Source organism: Nuphar pumila, chromosome 3 (genome assembly GCF_984573655.1).
Source record: "Nuphar pumila chromosome 3, dmNupPumi1.hap1.1, whole genome shotgun sequence".
Lineage (NCBI taxonomy): Eukaryota > Viridiplantae > Streptophyta > Magnoliopsida > Nymphaeales > Nymphaeaceae > Nuphar > Nuphar pumila.
The window spans coordinates 107,908,690-107,925,316 of NC_143251.1; the positions used below are offsets into that span (position 1 = coordinate 107,908,690).

Below are 16,627 nucleotides of genomic sequence, written 5' to 3' on the forward strand. Positions count from 1 at the left end.
GCAGAAGAAACACTTTATAAAAGGGCCACCTAACTGGGATTTGGCTTTCGCATGAGAGTTTGAATTCTCCCCAGTGGCTCTCTTCTGATTCTTCCTTTTGAATGCGCTTTTCTTTGGCCTCGACCTTTGAATGTGCACTTGGCACCCTCTCACCATTCAATCTCTCCTCTTCCTCAACACACTTGGCCAAGAGGTCTTTAGAAGACCACTCATCATTATGTGTGTTGTAGGAGATTTTAAAGGGTCCATACTGAGTAGGTAACGAGGTTAAGATCAAATGGACTAAAAAAGAGTGAGAGATGGCGAACTTTATGTCATTTAGTTGAGTCACAATATTCCTTATTTCCAAAATGTGCTGTCGGATGTGACTGTCACCAATATATTTCATAGACACTAATTTGGACATGAGTGTACTGGCCCTTGCCTTATTAGAAGTGACGAACTGAGCCTTAATAGCTCCCAGAAATTCCTTAATAGTCCTACAATGAGGAATGATGCCTCAAATATTCTTAGTCACTCGAGATTGTAAAAGCAACAGGCTAAGTCTGTTCGAGCGCTCCCACTTCTCAGAGGCAACCTTCTGTTCAGCTGTACTCTGCTCTGTAAGAGAGGAAGGTCCGTCAATTCTAAGGGCCAGATTTAAATCCATATAGCCCAAACTGAATAACACGATTTCTTTCCAATCAAAAAAATTTGATCCGTCTAAGATAGAGATATTACTCGAATTGTCGATATGGAAAGAACCTGATAAAACAAGAAACGAAAACGGAAAGACATTACTATTATTGCTCAGACGAGACTAGTGTCGAAAATGTAAAAGTGAGACCCTTTATTTTCACCTTTTCTGAGACAAGCATAGTTGAGCTATTATCGTTTCACTTTGGTGAAAACGACAATACTCATAATTACTTCATCTCTTCAATTCTTAAGGAATTGACTTCAGTTGGTGAAACTAGTAGATCATGAATCCAGAGGCAATTCAGCACTGTACCTTTGGGTACAAACATGCTTCATGGGCTGGAATACACATCTACTATCACACCTTGTGTAAATTTGAAACACAACGACCTACCTTTGGATAGAATCGATGTTTCATAAATTCACACACAATCATAATAATGAATCTTAATACGTTCTAAAGAATCCTTAATTAACACGACTCAGATAACTTTGGTGATTGCATGAATCGGTCAACCAAGATCTTTTACCGAAAAAACTATTTGTATTATAGAGCACGCCCATGCACACATTTTAATGCATGTATATTCATGACATAAGTTCATGTTTCAACTAATATACATAAACTAATTGTCATGAATTTAGTTATAATTCATGCTTAAAATCATTATGCACAATTTAACCAATGCAAAAGACATGAATTAACATGCATAAGTCATGCATTATTCAAAATAAATACTTTATAAAGCATGAAAAATAACAAAAACATGTTCATATGGGTAAAACCCAAGATCCTCAAGTAGGAACCGGTCTAAAAACACTCTGAACCGGTCTGAAACTACCCCAAACCGGTCATCTAAGGGTCTGAACCGGTTCTAAACCTTATAAACTGATACTTAATATGAAAAAAAGTTCATAAAACCCTATAATCGTATGCCAAAATCCCTGTATCTCTTTATATTTATGAAAACAGGGTTTCAGCATCTCGAAACCAGTGAAAACTGGAAAGAACCGGTCAAAAAGGGCTCTGTACCGATTCCGAAAGGGGTCAGATCAGGTTCCTGATCCGATTCAGTCTTAATAGTGTTCGGATCCTGCTTTCATGGATCCGACCCGGTTCAAATGGGATCCGGGTCTGACCCGACCTATACTTGATACGGGTCAGACCCGGCCCGAACAGAACCCGGGTTAGACCCGGTCCGAAACAGACTCGGGTTAGACCCGGTCCGAAATAGACCCGGTCCAAAGCAAAACCGGGTTAGACCCGATCCTAAATGGACCCCGGGCTCGACCCGGCTCTTAATGGGTTCGGATTAGGCCTTGGTCCAAAATGGATCCGGATCGGACCCGACCCAAAAGGAGACCCGATTCTTTTCGGATCCGACCCAGACTCGGTGACATTATGGGTCTGGGTCAGATCCAAAAATTAATAACAGGCCCGATCCACCCAAAATGGGTTTGGATCGGGTCTTCAACCAGAACCCGATCCGGTCCCCTGATAAAAATGAAACAGAAACCCGATGGGTTTCTGTTTGCATTTTCAGGAAAACCGAAAAGGGTTTATGCCCTTTTCGGTTCCACAGCGACCGATGCCGGTTGCCGGCGACCTGCGTCACCCCACGGTGACGCCGATCCGACGACCATCCCCCCGTTAAAAGACGTCGCCCCACGGCGACGATTCGCGGCTTTGCCGTCTGATGGCTGAAGACCGACACCGCCTGCCGGTCCGGAGACAGCCCCGGCGGTGTCAGCAAGGCTGCCGCCGACCAACGGCTGCCCTTGCCTACAAATCGCCCCACGGCGAACCCACCTCCCCCGGCGACAGGTAAGAGTTATATTTTTTTTTTTATTGTTGTCGCCGGAGTAAACTGTAAAACGGCGATGAGGTTGGGCAACCTGGGCACCGGCAAGGCCGTTGCTGTTACCTGCAGCTCACTACAAAAGCCCCCTGCCCGAAACCCCTGATTCGATGCATCGCCAGACGGACGCCGGCAATCCGGCAACCTTTCCTCCGGCGTGTCTCCGACGACGCTCTAGGTATAAAACCCAGATACCTTATGTCGTCGGCGATCAAATTGATGCAACGACAAAACCCCCTGCAGTCCGACAGCTACAAGGGATTTCAGGCGATGGCTCTAGCAACCATCCCGACAACAGCGAATCCTCCCTACAGCCCGACGGCCACAGGTATATGTCGATCCTTTCTTTTCTTTTATAAGGATTTGATCTGCCGCTTACCGGTGGTTGTCGCCCCATGGCGACTCCACCGACGCCTAAAACGCTGAAACGGCCTACACGGCCACGTGTAGCGGAAATGTGTGGGACTGTGGGCCCATAACCCAATGTTGGTGAATCCCTTTAAAATCAACAATGACAGGAAGCGTACCTGAATTCGCCATAGTTCGTGTAGGTAATTCAGCGTTCTCCTCAGTCGGTCGACGCCCACAATGAGCCCAGTCCTTAGGTCGACGGTGAGCAGGACCCTATTCTGCTGCGTCCGAATGCGAAACGAAATTTGGCAGGAAAATGCTACGAGTCTCTCATCATCTTTGTAGCCCCTAACCCCTTATGTAATGGGAGATTAGGCAGTTACGTGAATATGGTTATTCCACATTCACGTAACTCCCACCCAGTACCCCATTATGTGGTCACTAACGTGACCCACTAGGAGGGTGTCAAACAGGGTCACATTCGTGGGTTGGACCCATAACTGATAATGTCCAACACCGCACTACTAACAAAAGTCTAGGATTCAAACCATAGTTACCAGGACTTGAAATAAATATGGGTAGCGGGAAGTGAAAATAGAAAGTGAGTATTAAAAAGTAATACTAAGCATTTAAAGCGATTGTGGAAGCGATGTAAGAACCAATGAGGAAAATAAAGGGAAAGCAAGTGGAGGCAAAAAATAATAACATTAGTATAAAAGTATAAAAAACATAAAAAGCTAGAAAGAAGCAAGGGAAAAGTGATTGGCTTAGTGCATTAAGTTAAATGATGTTAAGAGTTTGATAGGTAAGGTGTTCATCTTTTGCTTTCCTGGCTAAAGTATCATGTTCTCTGATGGGCCAGGGGGTGACCAAAGGGTTTTAACAGCTTGGAACTGGGCCATATCTTACAACATCAATCTCTCTTGGGCACCACAATCTGATTGAGGTTTCCCTTGGACAAATTTAAAAAAAAAAAAACCCTCAAAATCCACATGCAGTATAGTTCTTACCTTCTTGGCAGACATTGACTCGTTCTTCAAGATCTAAATTCATCCTAGGGGCTATTTTAACAAATAGAATTTAAGGTTTTTTACAAGATGGTCCTTGACTTATTGGCTTTTTGCAAAAAAGTCCCTCCCTTATATGTTTTGGCCAAAACCTCCCGGTCTTTTCGTTAACCCTTGCAAAAACGTCCCTGAGGTTAACAGCAGTCTAGTTCAATGTTGTCAGTATCGGTATCGGTATCGGCCGTGTATAGTTTGGCCAACGATTCAAGTGAATGGTTGATACCGATACTCAAGTGAATCGTTCTGAATCGGCCAAAAAATAATTTTAAAAAATATTACGTGTCAATCTGAACGTGACATGTATTAAAGCCATTAAGTAATTTTTTTACATTTATTAAAAAATAGCCGATTCAGGGGTAAAGCGTATCGATTTTCTACCAATATGATATGTATCGGCCGATACGCACCCATACTGACAACATTGACCTAGTTCCTTGATGGTAACCAATAAGGGTAGACAAAATGACTATACAGACCTGGTAAAAGGAGCACTAGAGAAAAAAAGAATAACAAAACATGGACTAATTTATAAAAACAATTGAAAATGGAAGCAGATCAGGTCATTCTGAAAATGAGCGTTTTTGCTCATGCTGACATCGTGGCCATCCGATTTGCATTTTAAAAGGCTCAAAAGTCAACAAAACCACGTGGCATTCATCCAAAATGCAAACAGACGGCCACGATGTCCGCATGAGCAAAAACGCTCATTTTCAGCAGGACCTGATCTGCTTCCGTTGAAAATGGCAGCAAAATGACCGTTTTCAATTGGTTCTGAGGTCTTAAATCTTTGATAGCTTCAACAATTAGGGGACCTACCAAAATCCAAAAAGAAAAAACAAGTCCTATGAATAAATTCATCATCCAAACATGAACAGTAAAGAGAAAAGTATTCAATTTGTGATTTTTTTATAGCATAATGCCCACCTGCTTCACGTACACACTATCAAACGTGATTTGAAGAGAGTTTTCAAGATCTTAGACTTCACCTGTTTGAATGGACCAAATTTCCATACAAACATGGCAAACGGTGGGAGAAATATTTCATTTCCTCATGTTGTCTATAACTTCCAATCAAGGAAAACCAATCAATCTGCTGGATGGGGAGTAGCTGGTGCACGTCACCTTGTGTTGGGACGTTACACGTTCAAAACCCAATGGTATAGTTGTATAACTGGTAGGGGTTAGCCTAACCTCAGCTTGACTTTCAAAAAAAAAAAAAAGATAAGAGAAAAAAATAACCACTCTCAGGACAATGAGTTTGTCCTGGATAGGCAGTAACACCAAAAACCACTGTGCAGGAAAATTGCATCCCGCGAGCTTGCATTTTCCACGAGTCATCAAACACGATACACAGCCTGGGTAGGGATCAGTCAGTCCCGCCTGTACCAAAAATGTCCTAAAGGATTTCTTTTCCACCTCGAGTATTGCAGAAATTCACCCCTAGTCCACAAACCCATACCCCAAAATTTCAAAATCTTCATCTTGGATCCAACCCATTTGCATCCCTGGCTGCCTAGCAGTAGCCGGAGAATGCTGGGTGTGAGAGAGGGTTAGTGGTGCAAGACGTTACCATAGAGTTTGGGATTCTAATTAATGAGGGTGTAATAGTATTTTAGCATAACCATGTATGCATGGTCAATGACTGACCATGGTTAGTCCAAATTAGGGGTGGCAAAACCTGACAGGACCTGCCAACCCGCCTCTTAGGCGGGTTCGGGTTGGGCTTAAGCCAACCCGTTTAATAAACGGGTCGACCAGCCTAACCCATTTATTAAACAGGTCGGGTTCAGGTTGGGGGTATGCCAACCCGGCTGACCCGTTTAATAAACGGGTTAGGCGGGCGGGTCAACCCGCCAACCCGACCTGCCAACCTAACCCGCCAACCTAAGAACCCGTTTACCCGACCCAACCCATTTATTAAATGGGTTGGCGGGTCGTGTTGGGTTACCCGTTTATTAAACGGGCTGGGTTCGTGTTTGCCACAGCCGACCCGTTTAATAAACGGGTCAGGTTCGGGTTGAGGTATGCTGACCCGCCAACCAGTCGGGTCGACCTGCCAACCCGACACGATTGCCATCCTTAGTCCAAATAGACTTCTAATAGAAGGACCAACTTGTACTAAAGGTGACAAAATAGAAACACTTTTGCCAAAAGGTAAAAGGCATGGACATTTAAAAGGCATGGACATTTATGCAAAAAAAAAAAGGCACGGACCATTTAGCAAAAAAACCCTAGCTACTGTTTTTCTTTTTGGACAAAGAAAGCTGGGGTTAGGCATACTCCTACCAGTTATACAACCATATACAATTGGGATTCGAACTTGCAACGTCTCAACACAAGGTGACATGCATTTATTACTATGAGCAACGATATACTGCAATCCTCACCTAAACCTTCAAAGTGGAAAGTGAGCATGTTGCAGCATTATATTTGGATTTTATTTAGCACTAATTGCCTGTCACGAAGATTGATGATGAGCTCAAGGTGCGAGTTTGTGATTTTTTTTTTTTTTTTGAAAATTTGGATATATGGACACATTTTTTCTTAATTTTTACTCAATAAAGGAAGGTTTTATGATATTTTAAAATATAGAAAAATGCATTTTTTTTATGAAAATATAATAATATTTATTAGAAATATTAAAATAATGTCCATACGTTTCAGAGTCGTGTTAATATGTCTTATCTTGTCCAATCCCATGACACACTACCAAAATGGCAGGTAGCTACAAAAGATAAGAGACCTACCAGCAGACTAAGAAATGACGATGAAGCAGACTGCACTTTAAATTTTGCAGAAAGTAATTCCTCTTAAGTCAATTTCATAAGAAAATATGTTTAGAAGTCGAGACAAGACAGCGCCGGGTGAATAATAAGCGTTTGCCTACCCTGTACCATGTGATGAACCATAAAATAAAATACAAAGACATATTTTTACCTCCTTAGAAAACAAGCAAATCTCTCTCTCTCTCTCTCTCTCTCTCTCATCTTGGTCAGCAAAACCGAAGGTTGCAACTTGCAAGGCCCACTTCCTATGGGCTGCTGGCCCGCACGACTGGTAGCCTAATTTTTTGATCCATCACCAACTGCAATTATGCCTAGGTCAAAGCTGCTGCCCACACGATATTTCTCCCAAGACCTAAAACTGGGACTGTTAAACAAACCCAGCTGCTCATGGCTCAGCCTGGTTTGGCTCGCATTAAGCTCTTTCAGGGCATCAGAGAGGCTCTGAGAGCTGAGCCACAAGCGGCTCATATAGTATAAAGATACTGAGTATGAACAAAGGTTGTTTGACTCGGCTCAGCTTGTATAAGCTCCTTAAAGTATGTATGGCCACACACTCACGCACAAAAGTTGGGTTAGATAATGTAGTAGGCTCACTCTTTGGGCAGAAGGTTTGTACCCAATAGGTAGGGCTGGTAAACGAGCCGAATGAACCGAACAAGGGTTTTTCAGGCTCAGCTCATTTACAGCAAGCCACTGCTCAGCTCGGCTCATCTGACTAGTGTGAGCCACGCCAAGCTCGAGCTTGTACGAGCTTGAGTCATGGACTAGCTCTTTAAATAAAAAAAACCCATTTTTTTTATAGGGCCCATATTGAAAATGAAAATCATTGCCTACATACCCAACTAAACCAATTGAGCTTCCATGTGTTTTTTAACATGTATCACATATAAATCCTATATAAGCTCATGTAAACAAGCCAAGCCAAGAGGAACACCCATTGTTCATGCTCGGCTTGATTAAATTATAAGAGTAGCTCGTGGGTCATCTCACCAAGCCAACTTAATGATCACGAACGAACTCAAGGCAATACGAAACGAGCTAAATTACAAGCTGTTCGGTTAATTTAGCAGTCCTACCATATAGGGCATGAGTTTGAATCTCACCGTTGAATTCACAACAAAATGCACTTATTCTAAACAAAACATCTCGAGCTGGGCTCATTTAGCTCGTGCTTGTCAGGAGCTCCACCTGATTCTGACCACAAGCGATCTGAGGCTAAACTACTCAAGCTAAACTTGTTCGGTTCGTTAAGTTACAGCTACTCGAAACTTGTTCATATCCACAATAAGAGCAAACACAAATATGAAGAATACAGTGATATCAAATTCTGTAAATAATTAAAACTCAAGAAACCTTAATCGAACATAGCAACTAAATCAAATTTTTTTATCAGAACAGAGAGGGGCCCCCTCCAAAAATTCACAGTACCAATCCTGAATATCCAAGATCACTTTAATAACTCAACTTTTACATACACACTACAAGGACAGATAAACGGCTACATATCTCCTAAAAGGATCAAGATATGGAGTCCCTTGATCATCTAAAACACCACATCTATACAGTTCTGTCTGTGCAAGCTTGCCTCAGAGGTCATGGAACTAGTAGCCCATATCCATACCCTCATCCAACCCCTTACCGGAGGTTCTAAATTTTTGCATGGTCAACAGGATGTTGAGGGCTAAGCTCTTCCGAAGAGGTTTAACATTGACTGAGTTTTCTCTCTTCCCAGCCTTGGAAGACCTATCAAAAGCAAAAGATGAAAGGAAAATCCCATGAGAAACAAGCAGTCACTTTTGTTCTGAACTTGTGGTAACAAGAATCAGTCGATAAATAAATAAATAAGGAACAATGTAAATGTAACCATATGATGATACAAACTTTTATTTGCATAGATTGAGCCACCAAATGATAGACCTGACCTGTAGCAGTGTTTAGCATTGTTTATTTACTACGTTAGTAGGTTTAATGATCAGCAAATATCATAAGATTCTAAATCTGTTGGTGAACCGTCAACAGCACATAATTGATGAAAAGGATGGTTTGAAAATGACTCGAGACTAAGAGTATATATATATATGTGTGTGTGTGTGTGTGTGCGCGCGTGAGAGAGAGAGAGATAGAGAGAGGAGAAATATTGACTACACTTGTGGGTTATACTGAAACTCATAAGGCCAGGGCGTTTAAACCAAATATGATCCCATGGATATGTTCAGCATGGTCAAAATAGTTAGAATTGACAGTGGATTGTACTTTTTCAATGTAAAACTATGATTTTTTAAGGGTTAAAAGTTCGGTACACTGTCAGCCTTTGATTTTTCAATCTTAAGAAAATCCGACATACCCATTGAAAAAACAAGATCCAAAGACTGGTTTCTACTAATCCAAACATGTAGATCGCATTTGGAGCCAGATTTGCAAATAAATAAATAAGATTTTTCACTGTCTTTCTTCTTATATATATATATATACGCGTGTGTGTGTGTTAAAGTGGCCCACATGAGGATGTCGCCGTTGGTTTTCCGAGACCAATGGCATCATGCTGACTCATGTGAGGACCCATTACAGCCAGGCAGGCCTTGCCCTTTCAAAGCTTCAAAAGATATAAGAAGATATTACTACGGTCACTATCTGACAAAGCGCCGATCTAATCCTACCGACCCAGAAAACCAAGGGTGATATGGTTGTTCGAGAGGAGAACTTCATCATCATTAAAAAAAAAGAAAAAAGAACTCCCTCCACCTTTTCACTTACCTCCACAAATATCCGTATTTGATGTTATCATCAACCTACAAACGAAAAAATAGCCTCCCCCAACGAGCTACAGGACCATCTCCAATGCGTTCACACCAAATCCATCCTCTGCCGTTGACAGAGTACTATAGGCAAGAATTTTTGTGTAAGAGAAGGCAGACCATCTCTCTCTCTCTCTCTCTCCGGATGTTGCCTCTTCTAGCGCTCAGTTTCCTGCTCAACTTTGCCTTCTTGATCCAACCATCAGCCACCCAACAGACCACAGTTGATTTCCGATTCAATTCCTTCAACACCACCGATCTCATCCTTGCGAAGGATGCCCGTGTTGAATCCGGTGTCGTCCGGCTCACGAACGACACCAACCAGTTTTCCATCGGCCGCGCTTTCTTCCCTACACCTCTGCGTATGATCACGAGTAATGGCAGCAACAACAGCAGCAGACGTGTTGCTTCTTTCTCCACCACCTTCATCTTCTCCATCCTCCCAACAATTCCTACCAGCCCCGGCTTTGGCCTCACGTTTGTGCTCTCTGCTTCTACCTCGCCCCCTGGTGCTCTCCCTGGCCAATATTTTGGCCTGTTCAACAATACTGCCGAGAGGCTAGTCGGACCGCTCGTTGCGATTGAATTTGATACCGGTCTCAATCCTGAATTCGGTGAAGTGGATGGCAACCATGTTGGTATCGATCTCAATAATATAGTGTCAGTTGCCTCGCAGCCTGCCGGCTACTGGGATTCAAACACGTCCAGATTCCAGGCGATGGATATGAGGAGTGGCAAGAATATTCAGGCATGGGTGGAATTCGATGGCACCAATGGTATGATCAATGTCACTATAGCACCCACCGGAATGAACAAGCCTCAGAAGCCCTTGATCTCTTACCAGAACTCCAACCTCTCAGTTTTCATCACCGAGGAAATGTATGTTGGCTTCTCGGCATCAATCGTTACATGGGTTGAGGCCCAAAGAATCCTGGCTTGGAGCTTGAGCAGCAATGGCACAGCACAGCCACTAGATACATCAAAACTGCCCGTTTTCTTGCTTAAAACAGCATCATCATCGTCATCGACAGGCTTGATAGCAGGTGTATCATCTGCTGCAGTCGCTCTGTTGATAGTTTGTGGAGCAGTAGGTTACTGGATTTGGTGGAAGAGAAGGAACAAAGAGGAAGAGATCGAAGATTGGGAGCTTGAATACTGGCCTCACAGGTTCAGCTATGAGGAGCTGGAAGAGGCCACAAATGGTTTTGCAAGCACGAACCTCCTTGGATCGGGCGGGTTTGGGAGTGTGTACAGGGGAGTACTTCCGAGCAACAACATAGAGGTTGCAGTGAAATGCATCTCCAACAACTCTAAGCAGGGGCTTCGGGAGTTCATCGCAGAGATATCAAGCATGGGCCGGTTGCAGCACAGGAACCTGGTCCAGATGCGTGGGTGGTGCAGGAGGGGCAGTGAGCTCATGCTGGTCTATGACTACATGCCAAACAGCAGCCTGGACAAGCGCATATTCGACAATCCCAAGCAATTGCTTGACTGGAAGGGCCGGCGTAGCGTTCTTAATGATGTTGCAGAGGGGCTAATGTATCTGCACGATGGATGGGAGCAACGTGTTCTACACAGAGACATCAAATCCAGCAACATATTGCTAGACTCAGACATGCACGGGCGGTTGGGAGACTTTGGCCTTGCTCGGCTCTATGAGCAGGGCCAGGCACCGAAGACAACGCGTGTGGTAGGCACACTTGGATATCTTGCACCAGAGCTTGGGCGTGTTACTGCACCAACTACAAGCTGTGATGTTTTTAGCTTCGGTGTTGTCATACTGGAAGTGGCTTGTGGACGCAGGCCCATTGAAGAGGAGCCCATACTCATTGATTGGGTGCGCGAGCTCTACACTGCTGACCGATTACTTGAGGCAGTAGACAAGCGTATTGCAGGGGAGTATGATGCTAATGACATGGAGACAGTGCTGAAACTTGGGCTTGCTTGCTGCCATCCTGAGCCTGACCAAAGGCCATCCATGAAGCAAGTTCTAAGTGTCCTACTAGGTTAAGTTTTAGAATCACCTTTTCTCTTTAGAATGAATCACCACCAGGTCATATAGGAGATGCTGCATGAAGCACTGATGTCCAGCTGGTAAGTTTCTGCTGCGAGGTCTAGAACTTGTCATTGCCAATGGCATCAGTCAGCACCATTGTTCTGATTCCCAAACATGAACTCCATCTTCACAATTTGAATGGGATCAAGACAAGGATTCGGAATGGTCCAGCACCTTTACAGACATTCAGCAAAACAATGCAGTTTAGGTTGCCTTTGCTTACCATAATCAATGTTTAGGAATTCCTTGGTAAACCATGGAAATGATATATGACCACTCACTGCAATGACACAAACTGCCTGAACCACCTCGAAATGGGGCTATTTCAATTTTCAGTGAATGCCACAACTCTGATGCATCAGCTGTATCAAAGATTTTTGGGAAACAGAGAATTATGCTTCCATGTTCAAAAGAACAGTCAAGCAAAAAGGGTTGCAGGTCAGATGCTGCTGATGGGTAATGCCGGTTGAGAGCAGCCAGTGAGAGAACCAAGGCTATTGATGGGGCATTGGATCCAACTAAAAAATAGAAAGTCCACTTGGAAACTCTTATCTCCTATGAGCATCCATCAAATGCTGCCTTCATGTACTATGAGATTTGTTGAGAGAAATGGAACATTACATGCATTGTTGTCAAAAATTTGTAGGGAACTGACAAGGACCAAAGCTTAAAACCATAATAGAAAAGTATCTGAGTTCATCCTTTGCAAGCTTATGTTTATTTATTGCTTTTGCTTTTTCCAGTTCTTGTTTGGGTCACCGGTACATATGTTTGTTTCATTATTTTTTCTTCTTTTCTCCTTTTCATTTGGTTTAAGCCAGCTTCATATTGCATTTTCATAATCTTTTTACATAAATGGAAGACATCCACATGAAAAATTAAATATTATGAGAATGCATTTCCCAGAAACCCCAAAATATGCATGTGGTTAAGCCACAGAAATATTAGACATTGTTGGATGTGGACCTCTGAGGGAACAGATCTCAAGATCAAATCAGCAATGGATGTTCCCCTGCTAGTGACCTTAGGCTCTATCATTTGGAGTTCAATCTTTTGTCATTATCAAGTTTTAAATCAATAGGAATTTTACACTATACTAGAATCAATTAAATATGACACATAATTTATTATTACACAGAATTAGCCGTGATGTGTCCTGACATAAACTTCGCGAAACCTCAATGGTAAGTACCGCTATGGATCTACACAGGAAGCCATCTTTCCCATCTTTAACTATGTCTCAGTTAAGATATTGCAAAAAGGCATATTATGACAGGCATTGAAAGGAACTAAAATATGTATTCATCATGTCATAAAATGCACAAAAACATGCACATGTACAGGCAAATACACACACGCACTATATCACATGGTATCAATAACAAAGAATTAGGATCATAACTAAATACTTGCCACTTCTATGATGAACGTTAAATGGTCAGAGTTACTTCACTACAGACCTACAGATGACAATAAGCTAACTGATAAATAGGTGGATTACAACTGCCTTGACTGAAACATGATATTTGAAGCCTTTTTTTCTCAATCAAGAAAAGGAAAAATCTTCTTTTTTTAATGAGAATATATAGCTTTGGAAAGTACTTTTTTTTTCAAAGGAGAAAAAAGGATATTCATCACGAAAGAGACAAAAGAAAGGTCAGAATAAAAAGAGCAGCCTTTTGGGAGACAAGCTCACCATAGAGAAACAGAGCACACTCGACTAAACATTTAAGTCAAAAGTCTTAAAGACAACCTCAACAAAAATTGTCATTTCGGTTCAATTAGTCATTTGATGAAGTAAGAAGATCTTAAATTTATTTGGTTATGAGCATGAATAGAGTCAAGGGAAGAAACATTCTTTTTTATAATAACATGCATTTTATCCATCATAGATGTAACGTCCATCACTTCCCAACATTAAACCACATCTTCTCAAGATGATTCACCCATTTTCCTACATAGCATCCTCTGTTGCCCATCCTGTCCCCACTCTCCACCCCCACAGTGAACTCCAGCCAACACAAACAAAGCAAATCCCTAAAGCCCTATGATTGCCTATACAGGCAAGGTTGGACTCCAATCTCTTCAAGTACATGACAGCACCTAATGTGTAAGAAGCCTCTTTTGCAAATTTTCCAAGATCAAAGGCTTACATTCTACAACTCACCATGCATAGACTTTGGCTATAGGGCTTGGATCCCAAATCTAAACAAACATGAAGAGCTATCATCAATGTGATGTTTAAGAAACACCCCATAACAGAACTTGAAAAGAATGTGCCACTAAGGCCTTTATTGTAAGAAGGTCCCACTGTTAATATATATATATATATATATATATATATATATATATATATATATATATATATATATATATATATATATATGTGTGTGTGTGTGTGTGTGTGTGTGTGTGTGTGTTTTGTAATAGGTTATGCCCTCTAGGTGCATTTTGGTTATTCTATAAATATGTAATAGGTACTGACCATTAGGAGCACATTGTTAAATTATGTATCAATATTTGTAATCTCATATATATATATATATATATATATATATATATATATATATATATATATTCTTATCCACCTGAAAAAGGGTATTTATGTAAATTCCTGTTTTATGCATATTCCATTTTGGAATATGCTTGTAACCTTTCTTTTTATTTTATTTTTTTCCCTTTTATTATTTCCTTTTTCTTTTTGTTTTTTTGTATTTCGTGCCACATAGGGAGGCTCCCCAAAGAGTCGTTGGGGAGCCTCCAACGGTCACATATGTGACCGTTGGGGGCTCCCAACCACTCTCTTGGGAGCCCCCTATGTGGCTCCTTTACTTTCTTATAAATAGGGGATTCCCCTTGTATTTTTATGGCTTTGAGTTAAAGCCCAAGTGCTCAATAAAGTGATTCCAATATTTTTTATGTCGTTGTGCATTTGTGAGATTTTGTGAGTTGTGCTTTTGTGCACAAGTGTCCTTATTGTGCATGTGGCCAAGTTTATTATAAAAAATATTAAGGTCTTGATCTTAGCATCTTGTAGAAGATACTTTTACATGGTATCAGAGCCTCGTTGAAGAAGGAGAATCATGCATTTCCTCATTTTTGAAGTGCCTCGAAAAAGGTGCCTTCAAGCTATTGGAGTTTGAAGTGGATCATCTTCATCGGGTAATATTTTAGAAGCCTCTTTTATCAAGAAAGACTTGAAAATCATTTGAGGTACGTGTTATTTTTTATCTTCTACCCTCTCTAATGGGTGAAAAGGACTCTCACTTCTCCCTTGGTTTTAAACTTAGTGGTTCAAACTATCATGTTTGAGCCGGCAATATGGAAGCTCATATCAAAGGAAAGGGCCTTTGGGGGTACGTTCAAGGTTCAATACCGGAACCCGAACCCAAACTTACAATCATTGAAAAAGGTGATATTAAGATTCTTGAGTGGAAAGATAGATAAAAAGCTCTAGAAGATTATTCAAAAAAGCATGATGAGTGAGAGATAAAGAACTTCAAGATCTTGTCTTCGATTTTTTCGTCCATAGAAACCAAGATCAACGCCAACATCATTAAGTTCAAAAAGGCCTCTGAAGCTTGGTTGTACCTTGAAAAAATGTATACTTCAAGGGACTTATCACACAAGTATTACCTCCAAAAGAAGGCTTTGACCCTTCAACAAAACGATTTGTCTATTCGAGAATATTTTGCCGAACTAACGTTTATTTTGGATGAGCTTGCTATGCTCGAACCAAAATGGAGCGGAGAATCAATTGAGTTAAGACACAAACAACTAGAGGAAGATCGATTCTTCAATTTTCTAAATGGACTTAGACCCGAATTTGAACAAATTCGGTCCTCTCTTCTATCCGCCTTCACATCTCCCTCTATTGAAGATGTAATCACTAAGCTTAGTGGTGAGGAGACCCGTATGTAGATTAGTAAGAATAATCCTAGCATCCTTGCTACATCTTCTTCTCAAGATGATTGTGAAGGGGTTAATGTCGTGTCAAGATCCGAGAACAATATGAAGGCTTACAAACCTCCTCATTTCAAAAATCAAGGACAAAGAGAAAATGATCGATATGGCAAAAATGACTATAGCAAATTAACTTGCCATTTTTGTAAAGAACCTGGGCATATCAAACCCATTTGCCTCAAATGGAAGAAAATCCTTGTTGCGGCTATAGCATCCCAACCAGAGGAACGATCGTATTCATCAAATGGGCCTCTTTCCCTTCAACAAATTGTGGATGCTCTACAACCTCTTCTCAAGGGAGGCATTTCCGGAGCTGCTATGACATCCTCCTCATCTCTCGGTAAGACATCTTGGCTACTAGATTCTGGTGCATCTTTTCACATGACTCCAAGTGCTTGTTCTCTTTCCAATTTTTCTAAAAATTTTCTTCCATCTTTTGTCTCAACGGTGGATGGAACACCTTGAAATTAAAGGAATGGTCAATTTTGAAAAGCAAGACTTTTTTATTCCAAAAATTCGTCTTATACCAAAACTTAACTTAAACCTACTTTCGGTCTCTCAACTCTCGGACTATGGTTGCAATATAAAATTCTCTTCTAATAAATGTTGGATACAGGATCGCCAGTCCGGGAAGTTGATTGGGAAAGGCTCTAGGAGAGGAGACCTCTACTATGTTGATTTTCTCCAAATCCCCAAGAACCAGTTTTGTAATGTTGCTCAAAACAAAGATATTCATGTATGGCATAAGAGACTGTGGCATCCCAATATTGTTAAAATCTCTTATTTGCCTTTTATTAAGCATCTTTGTAATGAGAATTTTGTATGTAATGAATGTATTCTTGGAAAAATGAAAAGTCTATCGTTTACTCAAAGATCCATGTTTACAACAAAAACTTTTGAAATTGTTCACTCCGATGTATGGGGTCAGGCTCCTGTGGTATCTAAAGGAGGTTTCACATACTATGTTATTTTTGTGGACGATTTCACTAGATTTTGTTGGATATATTTTCTTAAACATAAACATGAAGTTTTTTTAATTTTTAAAACATTTCATATGATGATTTTAAATCAA

At 41.2% G+C, this 16,627-nt stretch overlaps 1 protein-coding gene and 1 pseudogene across 2 annotated transcripts in view; one reads left to right on the forward strand and one right to left on the reverse strand.

Annotated features, from left to right (window-relative positions):
• Positions 1 to 8,101: 8,101 nt before the first annotated feature.
• The window catches only part of LOC149843236 (uncharacterized), a 35,536-nt gene continuing 27,010 nt past the window's right edge, over positions 8,102 to 16,627 (reverse strand). Inside the window, exon 3 of the mRNA XM_089999666.1 lies at positions 8,102 to 8,484. Coding sequence (XP_089855792.1) covers positions 8,343 to 8,484 — 142 coding nt within the window. The 3' untranslated portion in view covers positions 8,102 to 8,342. The remainder of the gene's footprint in view (positions 8,485 to 16,627) is intronic.
• LOC149843237 (L-type lectin-domain containing receptor kinase S.1 pseudogene) lies at positions 9,551 to 12,301 on the forward strand (annotated as a pseudogene). Its single transcript, XR_016430857.1, has one exon. The product of XR_016430857.1 is annotated as an L-type lectin-domain containing receptor kinase S.1 pseudogene (transcript).